The 14,599-nt window shown below is 44.9% G+C and overlaps 1 protein-coding gene across 6 annotated transcripts in view; it reads right to left on the reverse strand.

Annotated features, from left to right (window-relative positions):
- The window catches only part of DIS3L2 (DIS3 like 3'-5' exoribonuclease 2), a 346,483-nt gene that overhangs the window by 105,814 nt on the left and 226,070 nt on the right, over positions 1-14,599 (reverse strand). For all 6 annotated transcript variants that reach the window (XM_058701221.1, XM_058701232.1, XM_058701212.1 and 3 more), the window contains one exon: positions 1,450-1,562. In XM_058701221.1, the coding sequence (XP_058557204.1) occupies positions 1,450-1,562 (113 nt within the window). The remainder of the gene's footprint in view (positions 1-1,449; positions 1,563-14,599) is intronic.

The following is a 14,599-nucleotide window of genomic DNA, read 5'->3' on the forward strand; positions in this document are numbered from 1 at the left end:
AATTCACGTCATTCACTTTATGTGGCCTTCAAAGTCTAAGCGATTGCTACTTCTGTTTCTCTTGCCATCATAACATTATAGTTTTGTAGATACAAGGGGTTCTGGAGTCTTATCTCCCTTTCCCTAAGAGGCCTTGGGCCGGATTCGGCCACCTGCACTTTTAGGTGGGAGGTATGGATGGGATGTCTCCAACCTGAGGTTACATTAAGTGTAAACAATGTACAAATATCAGAGCTGTGTTCTCAGGAGGGCCAAGCTGTGAGCGAGGGACTTAATGTTTTTTGATGTTGTTGTTTTGGCTTTGGATGTTGTTCCTTTGTTTGAGTAGGCCGGATACCTACACTAGAAGGAGCCAGAGTGGAGAGAAAGTCATCCCCACAAAAGCTTCAAAATGAAAACACTTTTATTTAGGTATGATACACACACACATACGCACAAGTCAGAAAACGTAAGTGTGCATTTTCACGAACTGAAAGCTCACGTAATCAGCACCCAGATCAGGAATCATTAGCTGTCCCCCCGCTACTCGGGCCCTCTTTTCTCAAGCGTAACCGCTATTCTGACTTGTGTTCACTCTGCCCGTCTTTGAACTTTATACACATGGACTCACATGCTGCATACTCTTGTGCCTGGTTTCGTTCACCAGGCTTCTCTGTGGTTGTCAATCTAGAGTCCTACCGTGCGACTATACCAAAATTTACTTGTTCGCTCTAGAGTTGATGGGTACTGAATAGTTCCTGGGTTTTTGTTTGTTTGTTTGTTTGTTTTTTGGTGGTATCACACTGTTATTTTAATTTATGTTTCCCTAATAACATATGATGAGGAGCATCTCATATGCTTATTTGTCATCCGTATATCTTCTTCAATGAAAGGCTTTTCCATCTCTGAGACTCCAGATTATCTTGTCAAGGGCAGGTCAGGGGATGAAACTTTCTCAAAAGGCGTTTTCATTCCTTTCTCCTGCTCTAGTGTGACAATGCCGTAGACATTACCGAAATGAACGCATGTGGCTGGGTTAAAAAAAAAAAAAAAAAAACTTCATAAAAACTGTGGCTCATATGGGCTAAGTGTGCACAGCCCTACTCTGGAACAAGAGTTTGAAGGCAGTTCCTTTTCCTCATTTCTTTCCGAACACGGGCACCTGTCTGAGTCACTTGGGAGGCAGGGCTGCTCTGAAACTTCAGATGCGCCCCCGTGTCCTGCCCTGGTATCTCTTCAGTTTGGTTCTTTTTGAATATAGAATGAAAACCTGCAACCACAGAGGGGAAGCACTTTTCCAAAGAAAACCTTTTCTTCAGACCTCAGTGGATGTGAGAAAAGATGTTCAGACAAGATTGCTGTTCCTCATTTTTTTTTTTTTTTTTTTTTTTTAAGAAAAGAGAAGCAAACAAAGGACGCAGACTCAATAGAACGTTTTTTTAATCCAACAAGCTGGAGACCGGTGCTTACCTTCTGAACCAAGTAGACACTCGTGGCTCTCTCAGCAGCTACTTTATCCAGAGGGGATCCCTCAGGAACAAAGTAACTGACGTCAGCAATGTGAACCCCCACTTCGAAGTTGCCTGTAAATGCAGAAGAAGGCTGATCAGTGTGGTACGGAAGGCGACAGCCATCCCTCCCAGGAATCCTTCCCAAGAATGCATGGCATTCTCTGAGGCTACGAGACTTGAGGTGCAGGCCTCCGTTTCCAGTCCTGCTGGGCAATCTGCTGCCCCCTGTGATTTGCATGGTTACTTTCCTCACTGTATAGTGAGATGGTGAGATTTTTATCCCCAGGAAGCAACATTAACCATCTTCACGAGATGCTTCCCATTTCTAAAGGCCTCTTGTCTTTGTAAACATCAGCAGACTTGCAAAAGAAGGCTCATTTTGGACGGTGAACAAACCCTTTCAGGCGACTGGAAGTGAGAGAATCCCCGAACCCTGGAGATTCTGCCTCTGCCTTCTCTGCTCTTCCTGTTCATTCTGACCACAGCCTTTATGTGGAGATCTACACCTGGCCTTCCTGCCTTGATACTGCCTCTTCTCACCTAGCCCTGCATACCGCTGCCTAGAATCTTCTCGGCCATGGGCCTGGTGATGCCACTCCTTAGCCTGTAAGCCATGTCTTCACTTAGTCTCACCCCGACCTGCCACGCCAGGCCTTCCAGCTTCCCCCTCCACATCTCTATTATGCGGCTGTCCTGGGAAACCTCTTACCATTCCCAGAACATACCCTACCTCATCCCACTGAGATGTCTGCTTGGCTCATGTTTTTTCTTATGTTTGGGATCATCTCAACAGGATCTGCCTATCAAAACCCTTCTTACCTTCTAAGGATCAACTGAAAGAGAATCCCAGAACAAGAAGAGATTCTCTGCCCTCTGTTTCTTCTACCTGCACTGTCAAAGCACCTGATCCATAGATGAAGATGATGACCACGGTCTTTCCTTCAGGGCACTCATCTCTGCCAGATACCACAGCGCATCTTTATTGGCTTACATATTTACTGCCTTCCCCTCTCCCTATGGCGTAAGCTCCAGCAAGGCAGAACCTTCTGTGTAAAGTTCACTGGTGTAGGTGCAATACCTAGAAGGATGCCTGACAAACCATAGGCATTCAGTAAACACTTGTTGAGTGAACGAATCAAGAATTGACTTATTTGCCTGTTGTCTTTTCCCTTCTGGTGAAAGACCTACTTTCTTCCCCTTTCAGAATTGCCCTTTCCCTTCCTGGTAGAGCTGGTTTTCAGCAGGCCCTGCCTTCCCTAACAATTCTGCCAGAGAGATGGTCGGATGGCGTAGGCTGGTGGGATTACAGCTAAAGTGGGGTTGAGGGAATGGTTAGGTTGTAAATTTAAGGTTTACTCTTGAACATCCCGTAAAGCATCTCTCACATGTAGCTTATGTGATTACACACACACACACACACACACACACACACACACACACACACGCATATGAAAACGGGCAGCATGGACAGAATACAAAAGAAGCGTACACATGTAAAGTAAGCGTGTAGTATGACGAGCACATCGTGGGCAGACAGAGGCACACTGATGATATCAACACAAAGATGAATTTGCATTAAGTAATGAGAGAGAGAGGGAGGGAAGGCGAGATGGGGGGAGGGGCAAAGGGAGAGAGGGACTCTTAAACAGGCTACACGTTCAGCGCGGAGCCCGACGTGGGGCTCCATCTCACGAACCATGAGAACCTTACCTGAGCTGAAATCAAGAGTTTGGACGCTCAACTGACTGAGCCACCCAGGAGCCCCTAATTTGATTAAATTTAAATATATGCATGATATCATTCTACTATATCCTATTCTTGTTCATAGTAACTTCAGGAGAAAGGATCTCTCTCCGGGACCCCCGACACCAAGGAACGTTGTAAGTCTGGAGCTGCCAAGGAAACATCTTTGCCACACAATCATGCCAATATAGAAAATAATAGGTCTAGGAAAAAAAAGGGAGAATCATTATGACCTCATTTGAACTCCAGGATCCAGCTGAACTTGAAACTAGACTACTTATGGACTTGGCAGTTCATGAATCAATCAGTTCCCTTTCAGTTATGACTCACAGGAAGAGTCCTGACTGATACCCAAGTTGACTCAGAAGAGCTTCCGAACACATCACTACCTGCTCCTCTGGTTGCCTAGACAATCAGTCCGAAAGTATCACACATTTTATCTGCACATTCTGGAGCTATTTATTATCCTCTTATTCCTTCCCCGCTGGAGGAGACCATTCTTCCCATAGTTTTTTAAAATGGGAAATCGTTCAAGCATGGGGTGGTTGAAAAAGGGGTTCAGGGGAAGAACAGAATTTAAGGTTCCCCATTCCTCATCTGCCTCGCACTCAGGGACCACCCTCCTACAGGGCGTTTGTTGGGTCTTTCCGTCCATGCCTGTAGCATTAATACATGAGGGAAAACCTAAGTCCGTCTAAGAGATCCCGGCTGCTGTGGGATAATATAATAGACCTACTTCCCACAGAGGAGAGGGCTGTCTGGAAAGAGAAACCAGTGTGGCTCAGAGTTCAGCGGCCTCACTCTGAGAGCCACGCAGCTGTGCTGTTGGGTCACTGGGAGCAGGGACACCTGCCCTGTGATGATCGAGGAACTCAACCCTAAGAGAATGTGGCCAAGGGCCTCAGACAGCTCAGTTTCCAATTTTGATATTACAAGTATCTAAAACCAACACTTGGGGAAGGTAAAATAAAGTGTCTTCTTTTGAAGTCAGAATTATAATATATTGGCCTAACAGGTAAATATTGACTAAAGGAAAAGAGAGGATTATTACATCATGATATAAGCCATAATTTTACATTCGGTCTGTGTGTTGTTACTACACATGAACTTTCTGTCCTTAGTCAAAATTGACAAACTGACAAAGAGTTCATTACAGGAGATAAAACATGAAGGAGGCCAATCAAAACATATTTCAGAGGCTTAAATTTCACTCAGAATTCCCAGCACAGCCTCTAAGACCAGCAAAGAGAAGCTCTCTTATTTTCTCCTTTGGACCTTTTTTGTGGAAACCCTAAGTAAATATTTTATTACATATATTTACATAATGTGAACTTGCAGAACTTTTGAGGTAGTGGCACTGCAGTTTTTATTCCATGAAAGAGAAAATATAAATCCAGAACATTCTGGATTATATGCTGCCAAACCATTTAGGATCAATTTGATGTTTTTTTAAGGAATACTGTCTTCCATAAAAAAGTATTCATCTTTTTAATAAAATTTTTTAATTGTTTTTTTTTAATGTTTATTTATTTTTGAGAGAGAGAGAGAGAGAGAGAGAGAGAGACAGAGACAGAGACAGAGAGTGAGCGGGGGAGGAACAGAGAGAGAGGGAGACACAGAATCCGAAGCAGGCTCCAGGCTCCGAGCTGTCAGCACAGAGCCCGACGCGGGGCTCGAACTCACGAACCGTGAGATCATGACCTGAGTCAAAGTTGGACGCTCAACTGACTGAGCCACCCAGGCGCCCTCCATATGAAAGTATTCTTTAAAATATGTTTTACATCAAAAGTTTTCATCTAGTGGGGCTTAGGGAAGCCCTGATGGTTTTCAAGAGCCAGGGAAGCAGGTGGAGGCCAAGTCCCCAAGGCCGGCCATGCTGGACTGGCTTTGCTCAGTGGTGCCTCAAGATTAACATGAATACATTTGGAATGAAGCAGAGAGGACATCACAAGTGCTTCATCCAATTAAAACATAAATAGAACCTTGTCTTAAAAGGTTAAGACAAGGGCTTAAAAACCACCTTGTCTAAGCCAGCCTCCCAGCCAGTCCAGTCACTTTCCAACAGCATCCCTGTTCAGTGGCCCCTGACATGTCCTCAAGGGTTGGGGGAGCTCACGTCTTGAAGCCACTTGCTCTGTCTCTGAGGAGTTCTTGTCATGGGAAAGTGCTTCCTCGCAAGGATCCACGATACACAGAAATGAAGCCTCTGGTTTACTCTGGCTCCGGGCATCCACGAGAGGTGATTCCTCTGTTTAAGGTGCTCATGGTCTCCTGGGGTTGGCGGATACGACAATGTGGTGACAGTGTATCACCAGCACTATGACAGAAGAAGGTTACACACCCTTCCATATGGGGGCGAGTGGAGCTGAAGTCAGCCGTTACTTCAGCGAGAACATGTGCAAGTGCTCCGAAGTCAGTAACGGCTGTATGAACACATACTGACAATGACAATCATAAAAATGATAGCGAGGAGAGGCGCCTGGACGGCTCTGTCGGTTAAGCGCCCAACTTCAGCTCAGGTCATGATCTCATGGTCCGTGAGTTCAAGCCCCGCGCTGGGCTCTGTGCCGGCTGCTTGGAGCCCAGAGCCTGGAGCCTGCTTCGGATTCTGTGTCTCTTTCTCTCTCTGCCTCTCTCCCACTCACTCTCCGTCTCTCTCTGTCCCTCAAAAATGAATAAATGTTAAAAAAATTTTTTTAAAGAAATGATAATAAGGACAGTAGTAGTGACTGTTTCGTGTCTACTTTGTGCCCAAGGGCTCCACATACACTGACCTAACTTGGACACAGGCACATAAACTGTATTTCACGGATGAATCATCTGAGCCTCAAAGAGGCTCCAAGTCATTTGTCCAAGATTATCTGCCTAGTAATAACCCCTGCATTCAAAACCAGGTTCAGAGACTTTGCTCTTTTGATCACCCCCAGCCCCCTAAACTCCAAGACAAGACAATACAACCCAATTTTTCATCTCAGTGGGGCCACAGCTCAAAATCTCTCCCCATCTCTAGGCAGATTCAATAGAAGCCGTTCTTGGCCATGGACCCAGAAGGCCTGCTGGGGACTCTCCCCAGCCTTGCCCCCAGCCACATTTCTGTCCCTGCAGTCTCTTGGTTCCCACCGCCACTCCCCTTCACCACCTGCAGCAGAGCCAGCTGTAAAACAACTACAAAGTCATCAAGTTCAGTTCTATTTAACTGTGAGTCCTTAAGGTCCAGCTATTCCTTTCTAAGTTTCTAGCTTATAGTGGGTCTTCCTTGGCTGGCAGCAGAGGCACTATCCTCAGTACCTGAAAGGGCTGTGTCTATTATGGGCAGGGACGGATCAGGCTACCCCTGTGAGATGTGAGACCAGGGCCTTCCAGACCTGGGTCACTTGAATTCACTTTTACCCACTGCTAAGACCAAACAGCGGTGACAGAGGCCCTTCTTGACCCAGAGGCTCTTCTTGACACTTGTTTTGATCCAGAATGTCAGGCAACGATACTGCCATGTGTACCTCAGCAGCAAAAAAGTAACTGCTTTTGTCTGGGTCGCTAATGGCCTTTGTGTTGCTAAATACAAAACTTTTTAGGCCTGACTTGGCCTGACCTTACAGGGCATTGGAGACCTAGTGATGTCTCCTTCCTTGACCCCCGCTCCCTTGGCTCTGGGTGTGAGCCTAACAGTGCAACTGCTTCTTCTCAGGCTCCTCTTCCTCTCCTGTCCCTTACACGTGGGCGTGCCTTCGAGCTTTGCCCTGGGTTGCCTTCTCTGTCCATTCTACTTTCTCCCTAATGTCTGGGCCATTCCCAGGAGTTCAAGCCTCATCTCTGTGCTCTGGTCTCCTTATTCTGTGCCCCCAGCCTCGATTTCTCTGAGCTCCAGACTGACATGCCGTTTAGGTGTCCCACAGGCACCTCACACTCACACCTCTGAAAGTCACCATGTCTCTTCCTGTGCTCTCCATCCCACGAAGTGGGATCACCTCCCCTAAACTAAAAGGGGCACCATCACTGCCTAAACCTAAAAGAAACTAGGCCTTACTCAGCCCGTGTCAATCAATCACTCTGAACTCTCTCCCCTAAGTCGGCTGGTCTCTCTTCTTCCCACCGTCCCCACTGCGGCCAGGGCCACCATTTTTCCTTCGAAGGAAGATCTAACAACCCCCTTGTTGCTCTCCCTGACATTTGTCAGACCTACTTTCCATGCTGAAGATAACACTCTTTCCAAAATGCAAACCTCTCTGTCACCCTGCTTCTCTTCCTGACGATTCCTACTCGTCCCACAGACTAGTGCATAAAGCCTACTCCCTGATGACCTAGGCCAGGTTCACCTCCTCTCCTGTGTCTTTCTACAGCACGACACTCCCCATGCACCATCCCCCCACCCCCACCAGCCCGACTTTCACCACTTACTGAAAGTCAGTCATGAGATATCTCCCCCACCCTCTGTCATCGGCATGAAGGGCAGGGAGAGGGCCAAGCACAGAGTCAGTGTCTGATGTCTACTGAACGAATCAGGAAATGACAAAAACATAGGGCAGATTCATTGCCCATCCGGGTTGAAAGGGGCTGTAAATGCTGCCTGGTCTGACTGTGCAGAGTCCTCCCCACACCAGGTCCTCCCAGAGTGAGAGCAACCTATGCCTGCACACCTCAGGTGACTTAGAAATCACTACTTCTCAGCATAGTCCACTCCATCCTTGGATGGCAATGCCAATCAAAATCATCGCCCCCTTTAGAGCCAAAACATGTCTTTCTACAGCTTCTACTTTTTGGCTCAGTTCCACCCCATGGGGCTGCCCAGAACAAGCCCAACTCTTAGAGGACAGCAACGTGACTGAGAGAAATGAGTGCAGTGGGAGATCTCTTCCAGCAGGGCTGGGCTCTGCTTTTGGGTTGGCACTGGCTTTGAAATAGTCAGATAGCACGGGGCCCCCTGGATCTTCTCTCCTTCAAGCTAAATCACCATATGGCTTGGCTTTGAATCCCCTCATAATCCTCAGCATCCTCCTAATAACCACCTTCATTCATTCAATTAGCCATTCAACAGATACTTGTCATGCTCCTACTACGTGCCAAGTACTTTTCCAGGGACTGGGGACATACAAGTACACAACACTGATAAGGTCCCTTCTCTTAGGGAGCGTACATTCTAGTGGGGAGAGAAAGACAAGAAGCAAACAGATAAATGGTAAGAGAACTTAAGACAGTAAAAAGGACTCTGAAGAAAATAAAACAGGCTGAGGTGATGAGGATGCCTGGGGATCACCTCAGATTTAGTTCATAAACGTCTCTCCAGGGGAAAAACGGAGACCTGTGTGTCTCAAAAGGACCATGTCACACGATGGCATGGGGGAGTGCATGGCAGGCAGAATAACCAGAGCGAAGGGTCAAAGGCAGTAGCAAGCTGGTTGTGTCGACGGTGGAGAAAGAAGGGGAGACCTGGAACCTAGAAGGCTAGTGAGGTAGATGGGGCCTTGATGAGAGACACCCTGCTGGGCCGGATGAGGCGTTTAGATTTTGTTTCCAGTGTTGTGGGAAACCACTGGAGAGTTTCCAGCAGAGAAGTGAATATACCACCTTCTCACTTTATCACCTCTTCCCTCTGCGTATCACAGTTCCTGCGAATGCCGTCTGAGGTCATACTGAACTGAAAGGCAGCCAAGAAGAACTCTTAGGAATGGTGCTGCCAGGCAAACGAATCCAGTCAATCCTTCAGTGAAGTAATATGCTTGGTGAACAAACACAGAGGATGCAAAGAAACATAACCTGTAAGACACATCGATAGATGCCAACCCATACTGGATCTCCCATCGCACAGACTGGCCTCCATCCAGCCTACGTGAATGGGAAAATGATGCTCTTGCTTGGGTCACCCTCTTGCCCCTGTGGTCAGTCTTCCCAACAACATGGGTCGTAAGAGCAATAGAAAACCGTGTTCTGAGAGCTCAGAAAGGGTAATTCAACAGAGAGAACTGAGAGAAAGGGACTCTCTGCTGTCTAGACTTCCCCAGCACTGCAGGGCCTCCTTCAGGGCAGCACACTCAGCCAGCATGCAGGCCCTGGCCTTAGTCTGGCCCGTTGCATTTGAGAGACAGATTCACGGTTGAGGAACAACTGGGCTTGGCTCACCTTGGAGCCACACAATAAACTCCATCTTTTAGTTGGGGTAAGCAAATTCCCTCACTTTGGTGGAAACACCGATTGGGTAAGAGAGACAACTCAAACTCTGACGTCTTCCAGTTCTGTGCGGTATCTGGTTATGTAATCAAACACAAAAGTTGACCACTGGTACAGCAAGCCATGGCAGTACTCCACGGCCATGACGTGGCAATGGTTTGAGGATATTTCATAAACTTAAAAGGAGTCAAAGTGAAAAATTCTGGGGCAAGTAAATCTGCATGCAGCGCAAGGTACCCATGTATGAGGAGGGGGCTGTACACGAGGATTTCTCAGATCCTCCTGAGGGCCAGGAGTTGAAGAGTCCGCACACTGCCTCTTTTAATTTTCTTTTTGCCATCCAGCAAAGGGTTAATGAGGACCTTCAGGTGCAAACTCCTTAACCGGTGAGCTCACCTTTTGGGACTAAGCAGCTTAGAGAGCCTTTTTCCTTCATCATTACAAAGGGCTCTATCAATCTGCAAGTACTCAACTAAACTGCCCACACAGCAATTTTTGTCATGTCCAATCTAATTCTCAGGAATCTAAGTTTAAATTTATATGAACAGCATGGAAGAGGAACACCCAGGTAGTAAATTCCACTTTTCCCCTTCCAAATGATTTGAGCAATGGCCTCCTTCATTAACAGGAAAGAGAATGAGGAGCTGAACATGGGAGGCTGGCACACCCAACGTCTGGGAATTTCCAGGCCTTTCAGAAGTGAGTGGGGAAAGGCCAGGTCAGCCGGTCAGGCCTGGGACAGAGCGTGGAGCAGAGGCTCGTGCAAAGCTCTGAGTGCAGGAGGGCAGGAGTTTGGTCTTTCCTCGATGCCAAAAGAGTGTAAAGTCAGAGGGGCCAAGAAGGACCCTTGAAGGTGGCTATGCAGTTAGCAGGTCCAAATAATTAAGGGTGGGTGGGGTGTGAATGGGGTGAACTGGCCGCTGTTTTAAGGTTGCCAGGGTTGGGTGATGGGAACAAGGAGTTTCATTATACTATTCTGTCTACTTCTGTGCATGTTCAAAATTCTCTATCCAAAAATTAAAAAAAAAAAAAAATCTGTAGGGGCTGAAGCCAAGGAAAGAAAAAAGTTTAAAAGGGAAAAATCCAGTTAAGTAAAACTAGCTACAAGTTTTAAGAGAAGGACAAGCCAATAGAGGCAGGAGAGGGTTACTGCCTAAGCAGAATTAAAATGTCCCCAGTGATGATTTCTGGAGGCTGAGGATATGGGGACTATTCCTTTCTACATTATACACATTTGTAATGTTTCCAGCTTTCAAAGGCTGGAAAAGCAATAAAGATAAAAAGTATAAAATAAAAAATGCAAACCTGGCTTAAAAATGTCTGGAAAAAATATGTCAAGATGGTAACAATGGTTTTCTCTGAGTGGTAGAATTAGACATTTTTCTGTTTGTTTATATGTAGATTCTAACATTTCTATCATAAATGGACTGTTTAACTGTTCTTCCTTCCTTCCCTCCCTCCCTTCCCTCCTTCCTTCCTCTCCCTCTCCCTCCCTTTCTTCTTCCCTTCCGTCTGCCCTTCCCTTCCTTCTTCTTTTCCCTTCCCTTCCTTCTTCCCTTCCTTTCCCTTCCCTTCCCTTTCTAAATAAAAACACACCAACAAAATGCTCTGTCCCCGCCCCACCACCTCCCGCTCGCGGATTCCCCACCACACGGCAATAGAAAGCACCACGGGCTGGTCTGGGCAGGGGGCAGTGAATGGTGGCAGGTCACCTGCCAAGTCTCCTGGTGGATAAGGGTGAAGAAAGCACTTTGCAGGCCGTTTCTGTTACAGGTGAGCTCAGTAAACGAAGTGGCACGAGTAGGCACGCTCCTTCTAAATAAGAAACAACTATTTTCAAGCCAGAAACATGACTCCAGTTTACAGCAGCCTGTGGCTTTTGCCGTCACTTTACAGGCCCAGCATCTGTGCACGGCTAGCACAGGGAACCTACCCCTTCTCCTGCCTGTGGCAGGCAGGCAGGCAGTGCGTGCGCGATCCCAGCAGACCAATTTCTCACGGACACGCATTCGAAAACCAGATTTCAGCATGTTTTCACACCCCTTTGTGAGGTTTTCTATTTTAAAAAAAGCCTCTCTACAAAACATAATTACTGGTCTCTAATAGGCGACTTTAAAAGAGATGTACCATTTTCAACAAGTTTTAAAGAAATCTAAGCATCTGTGTGTATTTAAATGCCCGTTCGCTAAATCTAACTGTTCCTAACAACTGCTTAATCTGATTCCAGCCTTCCTCTCAGCTGAAATCAAAGCAACTTTCATATTCACCTTGAACTTTGAGAGGCTAAAGCTTTTAAAAGCTTTATGTCCTGTGACAAAACCCCTTAATGGCTTTCCTCTCATTCTGGAGAAGCCGTTTTAGGCTCTTGTTATTTTTTTCCACCATATCAAATTAGCTCTTTTTGGATCTAATTACTCAGTCTCGTTAATCTCTTTTGCATGATGGAGAGACTGTTTTCTGATTCCCCAAGGCTTCTCGAAAATTAATAAGAAATTACATCCATGATTTATGGCCGCTTACGATAGGCATTCACCTCACTGATTGCCCCATAAAAATAGCGCATTGACTGCTTTCTTTCTAGAGCACCTTGTATTAATTCATGTAATCCTCACAATGGCGTAAAACAGATCTCTTCCTACAGATGAGGAACCTGAGGCCCAGGGAGGTTAGATACCTTGTATCAAGGTCTGGCTCCCAAACCTACGCCTTTAACCGCTACTTGATGGGATTTGCTCCTGAGTTTCAGGTGTCTGACTAATTGGTAATTGCTTTTGTCCTTAACCCCTGTAAGGCTGCAAGTGCTCATGGTACCAGTTTTGAAAGAATCGTACATTTAACCGCAGAGCACACACTCTAAGACAAATGGGTAGAAGAGAGTATGATTTGCAACATAAGCAAAAGTGACTCCTTTAGGGGGACAGTGAATATTCCCTGAAATAAAAAACCTGCAACCAATGGTCATTTTCTATTTATGAACTAGCCATATATCAATTACAGTTTTAATTCGGTTTTCACATAAAGTATTTGAATTGCTAAATTTTCTAGGTAACTGAATGCCAATGCTTTAACCATCCATCCTTTATGGTTTCAACCCTTCTGGATAGAAATCCTCTATAAATATATATTTCCTTTTCCTAACAGTAGAATATAATTCAATATTAATAACTTAGGGTTGTTAATATGAATATCTTTTGTACTTTTCGATAGATGCTGACGCGGCAGAGAAGGGCAAAAGTGTCCAGTCCTCAGGACATACTCTCAAATTTACTTGTCACTTCTGCCACCAAAATGGAGTTAAGACTGTTCAGATGCAACACCTCCTGGCTAGTTATAACCACAGTTATCATCCACTGGACCTTATGCATAAAAGATATTCAAATATCTCTCGATTAAATGAATCTACTGCACAAAAGTTCTATGGGGTAGGTACTATTAATTTTCATGTTTTGGGGCACCTGGGTGGCTCAGTCAGTTAAGCATCTGACTCTTTACCGGTTTGTGGGACTGACCCCTGCATCGGGCTCTGCACTGACAGCACAGGAGCCTGCTTGGGATTTTCTCTCTCCCTGTCTCTCTGCCCCTCCCCTACTCATGATTTATTTCTCTCTCTCAAAGTAAATAAATAAATAAATAAATAAATAAGCATTAATTTTTTTTTTTTTTTTATGTTTAACAGGCGAAGACATTCAGGCTCAGAGAAGTTAGATGACTTGCCTAATGTTGCACAGTAAATGGCAGCGCGTGGATTAGAACGCTGTTGGACTCTAATGTCAATGTTCTGAACTATCATGTCCCAAGGTCCAGCCTTTTTCTAAGGGGTTTTAATCACTCCATAATTATCAGTACCTTTGACTTTCTGTTTCCAGCAGTTCTATTGAGATCGAATTCACATACTATACCATTCACTCATCTAAGTGTACAGTTTAATGGTTTTTGGTGTATGTACATTGTGCAACCATCACTACGGTCAATTTTAGACTATTTCGTCATTCTCAAAAGAAACTGCATATCTGTTTTCAGTCACTTCCTATCTCTCCCCAACCTTCCAAGCCCTAGGCACCCACCAATCTACCCTGTCTCTGTGCCTATTCTGGACATCTCATATAAATGGAATGGTTACGTGGTCCTTTGTGATTGTCTTCTTTCACCTAACAATGCTTTCCAGGTCTTTCTATGTAGTAGCATGCGTTGGTACTTCATTTCTTTTTATGACTGAATAATATTCCACTGTATGGACATACACGTTTCTTTACTATTCATGAGTTGACAGAGATTGGGTTGTTTCTACTTTTTTTTGTATGCCCCTTCACTTGTTAAAATAAACTTTTTACTGAAGCGTGAAATACATAAATTATACAAGCCATAAGTATACAGCTCAATCAATTTTTACAAGGTGAATACACTTAGGTGATCACTCCTCAGTTCAAAAAATAGAACATAACCAGAATTCCAGAAGCTTCTGGATATTTGGGTCGTCTTCAGTGTTTTGCTATCATGAATAATGCTTCCATGAGTATTCTTGTCCATATGTACTCATTTCTGTTGAGTCTTTGCTAAGAATGAAACTGCTAGGTCATAAGTGTAAATCTATTCAATTCTATTACATACAACTGTTTTCCAAAGTGGTTGCACCAACTTCCACTCCTGGTCAGTGTATGAGAGTTCTAATTGCTTCACATCCCCACTAACGTTTGGTATTGTCATCTTTAAAAAGAAAAATTGAGCTATTCTTGTAGGGACATAGTAGTAACTCACTGTGGTTTTAATTTCCAGTTTCCCTGTGGACTACCGATATTAAGTACTTTTCAGATGCTTTTGACCACTGGCTGTTTTATAAAATGCCTGTGGAACTCTTTACATACTCTCAATAGGAGTCCTTTGCTGGCTATATGTTATTACAAATGTCTTCTCCTCTGTGGCTTGCCTTTGCATTATTTTAATGGTGTCTTTTGAGAAACAGAACTTCTTAAATTTAATGAAAGCTAATTTATTACCCTTTTCCTTTGAGGTTAATGCTTTCTGTGTCCCGCTGAAGTAATCTTTGCTTATCCCAGGGTCATGAGGTTATCCTTCTATCTTATCTTCTAGAAGTGTAAGTTTTACCTTTTACACTTAGATCTATGAGGCACGTGGAGTTGATTTTTGTAGAAAGTGTGATGTGGGAGTCAAATTTCACTTTTTTCCTATAGGGATACCCCAATGGA

The sequence above is a fragment of the Neofelis nebulosa genome, chromosome 2 (assembly GCF_028018385.1).
Source record: "Neofelis nebulosa isolate mNeoNeb1 chromosome 2, mNeoNeb1.pri, whole genome shotgun sequence".
NCBI lineage: Eukaryota > Metazoa > Chordata > Mammalia > Carnivora > Felidae > Neofelis > Neofelis nebulosa.